The following is a 14,685-nucleotide window of genomic DNA, read 5'->3' as shown; positions in this document are numbered from 1 at the left end:
CCGGTGGCATCTCCCAACCCCACTTTGCGCAAATCGCGCGCTTTTGTTGAATGACAACTGACTTGAACGGTTCGTCGAGATGGGCGTGGTTTTCACACAAGATTTTTAAATCATTTTGTCTTTCAATCGTTTTCAAGTGTTCCTTGTACGCCTGCTCGCGTTCAACTTTTAGGGACATCATTGTTTCTTTTCTTTGTTCGGCCTTCTTGAATTGGGTCATTTTCTCCTCTTCGATTCTGAAGATCGACTCCGCCACCGCTTCCTTCCCTTTGCTTGACGATTCGCCACTTTTCTTGCGTCGTGGCCTTGTAGGTGTATCTTCTTCAACGGGGTCGTCAACGGGTTGATCGGGTTCGTCAAGGGGGTCGTCGTTTAAGTTCATTTGGGGCAAGTTATCCGTTCGTTAATTTCATTTGAAAGGGTGGATATTGTTGGCTTTGAAAGGGTGGGACTTGGTCGGGTTCGTCTTGCAACCTAAAGCGCGTCGGCTCGCCAAGATTCGCTCGAACCTTGGGTCTTACGGGATTTTTCTTTGTACCCGAACCTCTTTTTTTCGAACCCCCACCTCTCTTGCTTGAACCTTCCATATTTCTTGTAAAATTATTTAGATTGAGCTGGAGAGTTTTTTAATTTTTTGTATTGAGTGTGAGAATAGTTGGAGAGTTTATTGATTTTTTGTATTGAAATAGGTTGGATTTATATAAAAAAAAAAGGATCAAATATCATCCAAACGGTCAAAAAATACCCAAATGGTCATTTTCCAACGTTCCAAAATTCAAAGTTCAACGCGTTATCTGTGTAACGCGTTTTAAATATAACGCGTGATCAGTGCAGCGGCGGCGGTGTTCCGTGATCACATAACGCGTGATGAAGCTTTATAACGCACCGCCCCGAGTCACCTTATGGTTGAAGAATATTTAACTTGTAAAAAACCGGAACCATTGTGGTCAGATATTATGGTGTCTATTGCAAACAAACCAAAATAACCTTACATTTCACAAAGGTATAAGACTTGAATCGATTATACAAATGCGAATACATAATACTCAGAGATCCGATTTCCATTCATAAGGTCAAAATAAATAAACAATGAATGATTAAAGAAAACTAGAGCATCATCATTCATCGGTTTCATCCTCACAAAGTTGCAACCAAAACTACGGCTTTATGTGATGAATAACCCTTGTGTCAAATCACAAATGGATTCAAAATAACTAAGATAATATATAACAAGACTGGAGAATGATAACACTTTCATCCCATTTATTCAACAACAGATAGAAATAATTAAAATAAGATAAGATGACTGTACTTTTGAAGCTTCCCATACTCAGCTTTATAACTTAAACTCAAACACCATTCTTGTTGAATGCTCTATCCAACCTCCTCTTAGTGGGAGAAGAGTGACAGCTTACAGCTTTATTCTACACAAAATGAAATACAATTAGTTAGAAACGTCACTGAATATAAACGAGCGGGTCAAAATGCATAAAACCTCCTAAACGACTTTATTTTAAAACACCTAGTTGTTATTGTAATAATATAGTTTTTGTAACGATATTAAGCACATTAACTTTTTTATATAAACTTTATATATATATAAAGAAGTGTATATTAGTAAATTACCACTCTGTTCCTTCTGGAGTTTGCAGACCTTCCTAAGGGAGATGTGCAAGCACTTGAAGAGTCTGTGGTTTGCATAGTATGACTCCAGTAACTCCCAACAGTCCCTATGATCGGTGTCTCGTCAGGGCTACGACATGGCGACTTTCTTGGAGACGATCTCGCCGATAACTGTTTGACTTCGTCAATGGTCCACGCCCCTAAAATCGGTCTATCTTCGAAACTCTTCCAAGAAGTTACCTCATCAGAGTATGCATATGAATTCCCAGTAGAATATTGACTTTCTTCCTGGTTGCTTACTGTTATTGACTTTGACTTCTCAGGGTCAACCAACCAGCTAGAAAGACTTGTTGTTACAGCAGTGTTGTTGTTTTTCACCTTCCCCTTCATATCTGAACCTTTAAAGATAGGTTCTTCACTTATCGGGATAGCGATATCTTCTTGTTCTAAATACAAATTTTCTTTTTCTTGATGGAGATCGAAAACGGGTGTTGGTGGAATTGACTTTAGTGTTTTCCATTGAGCAAGATTCTCAATTGGGTTCAACAAAGAATCAGCATCCTCATTAGGGCAAGACTTGATTGTTTTCGAAACCATTTTGGGTGAAGAACTAGTTTTTAGGGGACTGTTGACCTCTTTATCATCGACGTCAACGGGTGGATTAATCGATTGCCTCCTTGGATTAACCGACAAAGAAAACAACGATTCGGATGACTCTTCTTGAATAACTACTTGATCTGCATCTTCTTTAGTTACATGATTACCATATCTATGCATCGGTGGATAAGATATGTAGCTTGAAACACTAGAATCCGAGATGGCCCGACTCGGAACCTCAGTTTTCATCTCCTTCTCTTTTTCACTTTCATCCTTAACTTCCATATCTTTCTTGTTATCATTCTCAATTTCAACTTGAACCCCCTCACTATTTAATTTTTCTTCCTTTCTTTCATTTTCAGTTTGCATAATAATTCCCAATTTTCCATTTTCTTTTTTCTCTTCAGAAAGAATCTCAACATCTAAATCTATAACAGATGTCTTACTGTCATTTTCTTTGATCACCTGACCTTCACTATCATCCCTAAAGTTCAATAACAAGTGAAATAAAACAAGCTTCACTAACAGTAAAACAAGCTTCATTAACAGTAAAAAAAAGAGAATCTTCCTTTAAATTACCTCGATTTCCTAACAGGGGTTTGGAGCGATCCGATATTAGTTGATTCTTGTGTAGGTAACTTGATCAAAACAGTCTCACAATTCTTGTCATACCCCTGAAACAGATTATTAATAGTAGTAACATAGATTTAAATTAAGAAAATAATAGAAAGGACTAAGTACCTGAAGTGCAGAAGAAGAAGAGGAAGTGAAGCAGGGTGCGGGTGCGGTTGGGTTGACAGATTTATTAAGTTTGGGATGCTTGGAGGAAGTGAAGCAGGGAAAGAGTGAGAAGCAGCCCATGAATTCTGATTGTTGATGATGATGATGATTCAATGAAGCTGCTGCTGATGCTGGTTAATGAGAGGGGGAGAGAGAGAGGTGAAGGGGGAAGGGGAGAGATTAGTGGAGGCTTAAACGAAAGGGGGAAGATGTTGGAGCGTGTTTGAAAAATGTGACCGTTGGTGGATTAGGCTCTAATGGGGCCTTTCTTTCTTTACATCACATTTCATTTTGGTACGTTGAGTTGGATTAAATTTTCTGTAAACCATAAAAAGCAATTTTAATTTTAGATTTTCTTTTAGAAAAATGATTAGTGTAATTATACTTGTATAGACCTCTTTTAATTTTGAAAATCGGACTCAACCAGGAATAGATTGAGGTTGTTTATAAGTTTTTGAAAACCATTGTTTAGTTTTTTATTGGATCAAGAGATACAACACATGTATGTATAAACGTGTGTGTCGGTACTTTTTAATAGGTAAATACATGAGTTCCTAATCAGTTTTATATTTATGATAAGAAACTCTAAGACATTTTTATTTAACTAAAGTAACATCCAATGGCAAATATATGAATATTCAGTAGGGGCGATATATGGCCTGGGTCACAAATCGACAAATGATAATTATATGGTAAACCATTAAACCGTTAAACATAGCTAAAAAAACTAGTTCATCGAATACAATAGAAAAATACTACTTTTAGTGTCCTTTACATTGTTAGAGTTAAACATTAAATTAACAGTGGTTAAAAAGAGTTGAATACAAAATAAGCAGAGGGAAAATTAACATAAACTAATGAACAATCAATAAACAAATAACAAACAAAAATATACCATCAATAAAATAAAAATTAAACATATAGTGGTTTCACTTAAGCTTTTAATTGTTTAAATTCCAAGAAAGTAAAACAAAAAGGATTTGTTTTATGGCTCTTCCCCTTTTGATTTTAAGCCCCTTTTGCAGTACCAATTAAAGAACAAAATGCCCTAAAGTGTCCGACTTTGGGCTAAATACCAAAGATCACATTGGTGCTTGGTTATATGCTGTATCCGGTCTGGTAACATCCATACTAACCCATCTTACATATGTGCTGTTTACATGTTTTCAATATTGAAAAAGTAATGAAAAAGATATAGGCTTATGACCGTTTCACTTGATAACAAGTACATATCTAAAAAGTTATACATATCATTCTAGGACACTAACCAAGTACCCATGTAAAATCAAGAGTGTTGGGCTGTGGGCCAAACCCCATTGGTCAACGTGCCCATATAAAAGAAGAGAGAGGCTAAGAAAGTGTTGGTCTGTGGGCCAAACTCCAATGGTCAAAGCCCAAGAGTGGCTTACATCTTGCATTTTTGTACTTATATCCGATTAATTTTTCTACAATTATATATTTATATAGGAAAACGATTAGTGGCAGATATAGAAAAAAATTCATAGGTATCTGATATATAAAATAGAGAAATAAATAAAAAAATTTTGCACTTTGTCAAGAAAGTTGAAGGGTGTCTCGTGCACCTATGGGATACACGTAGAATTGCCCTTGAATATGATGCATTTGTGTTTAGGGCTGCAAACGAACCGAACGGACACAAACAAGGCTTTGTTCATGTTCGTTCGTTAAGGAAATAAATGTGTTTGGGAACTGCATATGAACACTTAGCAAACAAGAATTTATGCCCGTGTTTGTTCATTAAGGAAACGCACGTGTTTGTGTTTATTCATTAATTTTAGGTACCGAACGCAGACGTACGTTCAAGAACACAAATGAACGTTCATAAAAATAAATAAACACAAACGAACGTTCATAAACACAAACAAAAGTTCATAAAAAGAACCAACACAAATGAACATATATTAAAGTTCGTAGAAAATCAACATATTTTATCACATACATTACACGTAGTCACGTAGAACCCATAATATGTTAACCTAATACTTATTGAATAATTTAAAATAAAATAAAAGACACTACTATTTATTACTTATTTTATTAGTAAGAATTTGAAATATTTAAATAAAATACAAACCATAATGAACTATCAAATACAAATGAACATAAACGAACGGGTTATCAAACTTTCACGGACATAAATGAACGAGCACGACCTCTGTTAATGTTCGTTCATTTAACTTAAAGAACAAAATTTATTGTTTGTATTCATTCAATTATTAAACGAACGAACACAAACGAACTTCCCGTCAAACAGTTTATGAACTATTCGCTAAGGTTCATTTGCATCCCTATTTTTGTTTACTTGAGAATTTTGGCTTTTGCTCAATCATGTTTATTTTGTTTCTTTAAGTTGTAATTGCTGATTTGTACCTTAGGTATCGAAACTTGTATTTTGCTCATGAGTCATGAATTCTAAAAATAACCATCTAGTTGTTTGTCACGGAATAAGTCAGTTCATCACAATTTATCTAGCGAGCTTGTACGTTCTGCAATAAAAACTGTACCCTGTGTGAATGTCTCACTCAGCTTTTTTATGTTTGGTTTGTGTCACCTATCATTGTTTGTCTTCTAATGATGTGCTGTCATATGCATGCAGAGTTCACAATCAGTAGAGTAATGTGATCTTAATTTGTATTGTATCCGTTAAAATATTTTTTTTTTTTTTTTGAAAGGCAAGCAGCAAGAGAATAATATAAAAATGAAATGACCAAACCTAGCAAGATGCTAGGAAAGGCCCAGTACAGTACAGTACAGGAACAAGGAAGAAAAAATGCAAAGTATCCGTTAAAATATACACCCTTAAAAATCATATACCTCGTATTTAAATGATAAGATTGAGTTGATGTGAATGTGAAAAAAAGTACGTTATCTAGGCGTGACTTAAGGACTGTTTGTTTTAGCGTTATACTTGTTAAACATTATACTGAGTCTGAATGGTTAAGACAGACCTCTTATCTGAATTTGTCAGACATTTGCCTCTAAATGGTTAAGCATTATACTGGTTCTTAATAGTTCAGACCGCTTACTAGTTCAGCATTTACTCATTCAGAAGTTGTCAAACAGCCCCTTAGACGGTGATTTCACATTTCGCACCGTGACACCGATATGTATTGTGGGATGTGAAATATGAAATATAGTGATAGGTTTAGGTGACTCTATATGATTGGCTTATATATCTTTCGTATATGAAACAAATCAACCACCATCGCCCCCAGAAGCACGCTCTAGTGCCCTCCTTGCGCCCAGTTCGTGGCAGGGTTCCTTATCTCGTTGCACCCGACAGTTCAACTTGGCTTCTCCATGCCACTCCCTCCGCGTCTCTTAGCTCACAGACTAAAATTTGAGGATCGGATTCAACTAATTAAAATTAACATATCACAACGGCTCAAATAAACACTTTGCTCAAAATTGTAAAATACAATTTGATAATCATCAAAAGTAATGTATGATATTAGGTGTAGATAATAATAATAAAATAAAATAAAATAAAAAATTAAATAATAAAAGTTATGTTTCTTTCTTTTCAAGTTTTCTTATATTTTACTGAACATTAGCTGAAAAGTTCAGAACATGGAAAACAATTTATTTATTGCATATAAAATAATGATTATCCAAACTTGTAAAATAAACAGCCGAAAATGATAGAAGAACAAAACAAATAAAAGAAAGAAAAAGAGAGAAGGTGTCTATATGACACGTCAAAATCGTGATCAGGAGATTTATTTTGTTCACAGGAGTGTGACAGCCGTCACGGATCACTAAAAAAGTTATTGTATTGACACGTGTTCTTTAATGCACACACGGTAATCCGTTTAGTGGCTCATTCGCACGAACAAGTCGCATTAAAACTTCTCGTTGCAAGCTTTCTATACCAATAAGGTTCTTATTTAGAACCATTTAGTTTCGTCTCCCATTGTCCAACACTACAAATTAGTTCTTAACCGATAACCAACATAATCTATGGTTTGATTTTAAGTAGAGGGGGCAATCTTTACCCAAAGCCTTCCAAGTGGGTCACTTTGGGTTGCTTTTTAAATTATATGGGTTGGTTTGGGTCATATATTTTCACTCAATGGGTCAAAATGGGTCAATTAAAATTCCATCTCATATATTTTCGGGTCAAAACGGGTCGACAACTTCAAAGAAATGGATCAATGTGGGTTGATGTCTTAAAGAAACGGGTCAAGTTTTGGATCGGAACGGGTTAGGTTTGGATTGAGTTTCGGGCGGCTGGGACGGGTTTCCGATCGGAACGTAGTTGGTTCGGATCGGATCTCGGGTCGGCACGGGTTTCCGCACGGGACGGGTTTCGGGCCTACATGAGTTTTCGCACGGGACGAGTTTCGAGTCGGGACGGATTTTAGCACGAGACGGGTTTCAGTTCGGTTTTTTTGTTTTGTTTGGGTCGGTTATTTTCGGTTTCGGTTGAGATTTTTTGTTTCGTTATGGTCGCTTTTTCGGTTCGGTTTCGATTTTTTTAGTTTTTTGTTTCGTTTTGGCCGGTTTCGATTCGTTTTTTGTTTCGTTTTGATCGGTTTTTCCGGATCGGTTTCGATCTTTTCAGTTTTTTTGTTTCGTTTTGGTTGTTTCGTTTCGGTTCGGTTTTCGGTTTTTTATTTCATTTTGGTTGCTTTTTTGGTTTGATTTTTTTCAGTTTTTTTTTTTGTTTCGTTTCGGTTCAGCTTTGGTTTTTTTTTTCGTTTTGGTCACTTTTTTCGCTCGATTTTTTTAAGTTTTTTTGTTTCGTTTTGGTCGGTTCGGTTCGGTTTCAGCTTTTTTGTTTCGTTTTGGTCAGTTCCGTTTCGGTTTCAGTTTTTTTTGTTTCGTTTGGTCGGTTTTTTCGGTTTCGGTTTTTTGTTTTGTTTTGGTCGGTTTTTTTGGTTTCGTTTCGGATCGGTTTCAATTTTTTGTTTCGTTTTGGTCAGTTTCGGTTCGGTTTCAGTTTTTTTATTTTTTCTTTTTGGTTGTTTTTTTATTTAGATAAGTATCCCAGTCTCGTATTCATAAGCTCATTTAGATAAGTATTCGATTTTTCAAGCACGGAATAGTCTCAGAATTCAGAAAAGGGCAAAACAAGTTCTATTGTATGTTCAGCCTCAACAACAAGAAGTTAGACAAAGTGATCAAAAACCCTTTCAAAACAATGGTGGATAAACAAGGTCCTCAAATGGTCAACTGGGATATCAGGAGAACTTGAAGCCATAACTAATGATAATCAGAGGCTAAATTATGCTGGTAACATGAAGGTGTATATGGCAATCTTGGTAATTTACATACAAAAAAAAGACAATGAAGTCTTGCCAAATGGAATGGGGAACATATGCAGCAGAGCAAGCAAAGAGTTTAGGAAACTAGTAAATCCAACTTCTTACTGCAGAGCTCTTTCTACACGAATGGATTCAGAGCGGTTGAAGATCTTGGGTAACGGAGATTATAAAAATGGGAGATTTGCTGAGGCTTTGGCACTCTATGATGCTGCGATTTCCATTCTCAACCCGAACCAACCCGGACCCGTTTTAACAGCTCATGCACTTTTTTGACCCGAACCCGTCCCGACCCGAACCCATTCTCAACCCGAACCAACCCGGACCCGTTTTAACCCGAAAAAATTGCCCCTTGATGTACAATCTCTTTAAAAAACATTTTTTAACTAACCTGACCCGACCCGAAACCCGTTCTGACCCGAAACCCGTTTTGACCCGAACCCGTTCCGACCCGAACCCGTTTCGACCCGAACCCGTTTTGACCCGAACCAAAACAACCCTTTTTTTAATTGACCCGTTTTGACCCGAACCCATTTTGACCCGAACCCGTTTTGACCCATGACCCGACCCGACCCAACCCGACCCGTTTGCCAGGTCTAATTTTAAGGGTTGGATTAACTGATAGTTCGGTTTTGGCTTTGGTTAGGCACGCAATACTGGCTCGAACCAAACCGAAGGTTCAAAATCTTATTTCATTTAATCTGAGTGCTTTCGATGAAGTAAAGTTTATGATTTCTCATTCTAGTATTGTAGTTGTATTTATCATTAATTTTTTAAAGGATTACTGGATTTTATCACTCTCAACTATTGGGTATTGGCCTTTGACAATGAAGAACCAAAAAACCGTGTTTAGGCCGAAGCCTGTAAACGAGAGTTTGGGTCTTGTTGAAAGTTGAGAAGGGTTCCTGCAAAACAGAAAACCGTTAGGCTCGCCGCAGAGATGGGAGGGCCCCTCTGCGACCACCCTCCGGCGTGAGGATAAGTATTTGTTTAGAGAGAGAAAATAGAGAGAGAAAGTAAGGACGGAGGTTCAGAAAATCGTACTTGGCTTTGTACTTGATGGGGTATTTATAATAGTCAACTGAGATGAGGACGTGTTTCGGATGTCCGTCCAAGTGGAGTCTGGTTCGTCCTAAGGATCATGTCCGGTCTCGGCCATGTATCTTCAAGTCCCCCAGTTTGTTAAGTCTTGTTAGAGATTTTGCAAACTGTTGTTTCAAGCTTTTTGTCTTACGCAGATGACGTGTCGCTGCTGGAGTGGTCCAAGTCAATGATGTGGCGCGTTTTGAATGGGGATGACGTGGCGTGAGTGGTTTTTGTGATTGGTCAGTCAGTCACCCCACTGTTACGGCTGTAAACCCCTTCGTTGAAATTCGTGAGGGCTTACTGAAGCGACAGTTCGATTTGACTGCCCTTAACCGACTCCCAATCTCTATAAATTCATCTTTTTGTTTTTCATTTTTACCTTTCTCACATTTCTTCTTCACTGTTATCCTCTTTCTTAGTTTACTTCTTCTTCTTTGAGGTGCGTTCCTTTCTCTTTAATTTTTAAAGGTATGGCCCCTGGTAAGGATAATCTTGCAGATAGTGTGAGTGTTGTCACGGCCCCCGACCCGGTTTTACCCGTTTCAGGAGCCGCGGGACAGGAATCCCGTGGTATTTAATTTAAGCGACAGCGGAAGTCTTTTAAAAACAGGATCTTTCAATGATTTAAACTGCTCGTTTTATAACTGAGGGATAAAATCCCATAATTTACAATAATATGATTTCTCCGGGAAATCTTTTATTTTCAAAACATGTTTCTTTTATTTATTTACAATGAGCCACTTTTCTAAGCTGGGAGTACTTCACGGCACTTCTCTTTCTTTGCTCACAACATATCACCTGAAACATGTTTGAAAAAGGTTTTGTCAGCGGGGAAATACTGAGTGAATCATTCATTTTACTAAAACGACACATTAGTTGTAATTCACAGTATTAAGAGCGATTACAATGTTTCTGATTATCAAACCAACTACCCACGGTACTTTACCACTCGACCCACTGGCCCACCTGTCCAGTGGTGTCTGTGATTATGGTCATATCACCCATTGGCTGCCCCAATGTTGAAGATTATCAAGTAATGTATACAAAACCCCACATACCGGCTGTAATATGGTGATTACAAAGACTTAATCCCTGTAATTATAACTTTGAAAATAACTTGGAGTTTTGTAAAACAGTTGATAAAAAGAGAATGACTCACATTGCAGATTTACGAGCAGAGTATAAGCTTTACTGATTAGCCTGCTAACCTAATTTAAATAACAATGCACACACAAACGGGATTAGTAACTAATTCAGCAGTTACATCAATTCACGAGATTAAACCCTCACAACTATTATCAAGTGCGATACTTAATAATCCAATGGATTCACAACGAATGACAGAGCATAGTCCGAATTCGAACAGCACTCAAACATTCAAGTTGAAATCATAATGAATAACAAAGTACAAGCTCAATTTGAGCAGCACTCGGACAATCGTTGGATAGTTATAATCGATCGGACGTTGAATCGTAATAGCGATCGAGTTATTACCCTGATTGCGGCAGCACCTCGTGATTCGCATGTGTGTGTTGTGAACTGTAATTGCTCTAATTCGTCGTACAGACAGAATTTGTGCGACGTTTTAACACCAGAAGCTAAGTGCCAATGTCGGCTATTTATAGGAATTTTTGAGGCTCGCTTACGGACCGTATGCCTAACCCCCTTACGGTCCGTAAGCTAAGCAGTCTAATTCATAGGCTGCCTAGCTCGGGTATAACTTAGGTGACTCAAAAATCCAGCCAATCAGAACATAGCTACGTTTTATTTTAGATAATTATCAACTAGGGTTTGCCCCCTCGAGTTTTAGGGGTCCTGATCCTAATTCTGATTGTTCTGAAAATTTTAGGGCTAGTGCAGAATTAATTGGGTGTCTCAATTAGGGTTTCCTTATTGACTAATTATTGTCCTAATTATTGATTTTAGTGGCAGTTGTTACATCCTCCCCACATTGAGAAAAATCTCGTCCTCGAGATTTACTGAAATAGATGAGGGTACTTTCGCTTCATCTCTGATTCCAGTTCCCAGGTGTACTTTGGTCCTCTCCTGGATTCCCATTTGACTTTTACTAGCACTAGTCGTTTGTGTTTGAGAAACTTGATCTTCCGGTCTTCTATTTGTAAGGGTTTCTCTACGAATTTCAGCTTTTCATTTACCTCTATATCTTGAAGAGGTACTACCAGGGATTCGTCTGATAAACATTTCTTGAGATTGGATACATGAAACACATCATGTACTCCAGCTAATTCTTCTGGTAGTTGTAATCGATAAGCTACTGGTCCTATTCGTTGGATCACTGGGAATGGTCCAACATATCTGGGACTCAGTTTTCCTTTCTTACCAAATCGTACTACTCCTTTCGAAGGAGATACTTTCAAAAGTACTTTGCTCCGACTTGAAATTCTAATGGCTTACGGCGATTGTCTGCATAGCTCTTCTGACGATCTCTAGCTGTCTTCAATCTTTCCTTGATTTGAGTTATTTTGTCTGTAGTCTCTTGTACAATCTCTGGACCTGATAACTGACTTTCTCCTATTTCTGCCCAGCAAACGGGAGTTCTGCACTTGCGTCCATACAGTGCTTCGAATGGAGCAGCTTCGATGCTCGAATGATAACTATTGTTATAGGAGAATTCAATTAATGGTAAATGGCTATCCCAATTACCACCAAAGTCAATTACACATGCTCGGAGCATGTCTTCCATTGTTTGTATCGTCCTTTCACTTTGTCCGTCCGTTTGAGGATGATATGCAGTACTCAAATTAAGTCGAGTTCCCATTGCCTCCTGGAAACTTGTCCAGAAACGGGAAGTGAAACGACTATCTCTATCCGATACAATGGAGAGTGGGACTCCATGTAAGGATACTACTTCATCTACATACAACTTGGCTAACCTTTCCATGCTAAAGGTTTCCTTCATTGGTAGAAAATGAGCTGATTTGGTTAATCGATCCACAATTACCCAAATAGCATCATTGCCTTTTCTGGTTTTGGGTAACTTAGTAACAAAATCCATTGTTATGAGTTCCCATTTCCATACAGGCATTTCTAACTGTTGTAGTAGTCCTGAAGGTTTCTGATGTTCGGCTTTAACTTGTGAATAGGTTAGACACTTAGATACGTATTCGGCTATATCCTTTTTCATTCCTATCCACCAAAAATTATTTCTTAAATCTTGGTACATCTTATTATTTCCTGGATGTACAGTATACCTAGATTTATGAGATTCTTCTAAAATCTTATTTCTTAATTCTCCTTGCTTAGGTACCCAAATTCGTTTCTTGTGGAATCTCCAAATTCCATCTTTTCCTTGTTCTAATCCCTTTAGGTAACCTTTCATTCCTTCGGCATCGTCCTTGATTGCCGTTCCTTGAATTTTTCAATTGTTCCATTAAATCTAATTGTAGATTTAACCTAAGAGCACGGACTCGCTTTTGCTTTTCATGATACTTACGACTTAAGGCGTCTGCGACTACGTTTGCCTTTCCTTCGTGATATTGAATATCACAGTCGTAATCACTTAGGATTTCCATCCACCTTCTTTGCCTCATGTTTAACTCTTTTTGCCCAAATACATACCTTAAACTCTTATGGTCCGTATAGATAGTAAACTTACTTCCATACAGATAATGTCTCCAAATTTTAAGGGCAAAAATTATGGCTCCTAACTCTAGGTCATGAGTTGTGTAATTCTCTTCGTGCTTTTTCAATTGCCTAGAGGCATACGCAATTACCTTTTTGCGTTGCATCAACACACATCCATATCCTAATTTTGAAGCATCACAGTATACTTCAAAATCCTCGGTTCCTTCGGGTAAAGCTAAAATTGGAGCATTTGTCAATTTGTGCTTTAGAATCCTAAAGGCTTCTTCTTGTCTAGACCCCCATTCAAACTTAACGGCTTTACAGGTTAGCTTAGTTAAGGGTACAGCTATCTAAGAGAAATCCTTAATAAATCGTCTATAGTATCCAGCTAAGCCTAGAAAACTTCTAACTTCCATAATTGTTTGCGGAACCTTCCAATTTGTGATTGCTTCTATTTTAGAAGGATCTACGTGAATTCCTTCGCGATTCACCATATGACCTAAAAATTGCACTTCTTGTAGCCAGAATTCACACTTCGAGAATTTGGCATAAAGCTTTTCCTTTCTTAACAGGGTTAGGAGTGCATGCAAGTGCTCACAATGTTCCTCCTGACTTTTGGAATAAATAAGTATATCGTCAATGAAAACGATCACAAATTTATCCAAGTAGGGTTTACAGATCCGATTCATCATGTCCATAAATACGGGTGGAGCATTGGTTAATCCGAAGGGCATGACTGTAAGCTTATAATGTCCATACCTGGTTCTGAAAGCAGTTTTAGGTATGTCCTCTTCTTGCACTTTCAACTGGTGATATCCTGATCTTAAGTCTATCTTAGAGAAATACCTAGCTCCTTGCAATTGATCAAAAAGATCATCAACCCTAGGTAATGGGTATCGGTTCTTCATTGTAACTTTATTCAATTCCCTATAATCGATACACATTCTCATTGATCCATCTTTCTTTTTCACAAACAACACTGGTGCACCCCAAGGGGATGAACTAGGTTGTATGAATCCTTTGCTTAGTAATTCATCTAATTGCTTTTTCAATTCTAGCATTTCGGTAGGTGCTAATCGATAAGGTGTCTTAGCTATTGGTGTAGTACCTGGAATTAAATGAATTCTAAACTCTACTTCCCTATCAGGTGGTAAACCAGGTAATTCTTCAGGGAAAACATCTGGGTATTCTGAAACTATAGGGATGTCCTGGAGTTCCTTACTTTTAGTGTTAATGATTACAGAAATCATATACACCGTTTCTTGTTTCCTTGAATAACTAGCCAATTTCATTACTGAAATGAATTTCAGTGGCTTTCGAGGTCTATCTCCTGAAATTAATATTACTTCTCCTGTGGGGGTACGGATTTCTACGGAATTCTTATCACACAGGATTCGAGCATGGTTGGCGACTAACCAGTCCATTCCTAATACCACATCGAATTCAGCTAAATTCATAGGTAATAGGTTTGCAGAAAACTTATGACCTATCAATTCTATCTTTCCTTCTTGCAAAACCTTGTCTATATTGACAGAATTTCCATCTGCCGTTTCAACAGTAAAGATCTGCCTAAGGGTAGTTAGAGGTAAGTTAAGAGCTTGGCAGAATGCAGTATTAATGAAACTTTGGTTTGCACCAGAGTCAAATAATACTTTTGCATAGACGTTATGTACTAAGAACGTACCCGCTATCACGTCTGGAATGAGTTCGGCTTCTTGAGTGGTCAGGT

General features: G+C 37.6%; 1 protein-coding gene across 1 annotated transcript; it reads right to left on the bottom strand.

Moving 5' to 3' along the window:
- Positions 1–1,036: 1,036 nt before the first annotated feature.
- Positions 1,037–3,198, bottom strand: LOC110904533. The gene is made up of 4 exons (XM_022150376.2): positions 2,962–3,198; positions 2,800–2,894; positions 1,627–2,704; positions 1,037–1,424 (listed from the first exon to the last, which is right to left on the bottom strand). The coding sequence occupies exons 1-4, from the start codon at positions 3,079–3,081 to the stop codon at positions 1,350–1,352; spliced, it is 1,368 nt and encodes a 455-aa protein (XP_022006068.1). The 5' UTR covers positions 3,082–3,198; the 3' UTR covers positions 1,037–1,349.
- Between the last annotated feature and the right edge of the window lie 11,487 nt (positions 3,199–14,685).

Source organism: Helianthus annuus, chromosome 14 (assembly GCF_002127325.2).
Source record: "Helianthus annuus cultivar XRQ/B chromosome 14, HanXRQr2.0-SUNRISE, whole genome shotgun sequence".
Classification (NCBI taxonomy): Eukaryota; Viridiplantae; Streptophyta; class Magnoliopsida; order Asterales; family Asteraceae; genus Helianthus; species Helianthus annuus.
The sequence above is the reverse complement of the archived record's forward strand: the minus strand, read 5'-3'. Positions and strand labels throughout refer to the sequence as shown.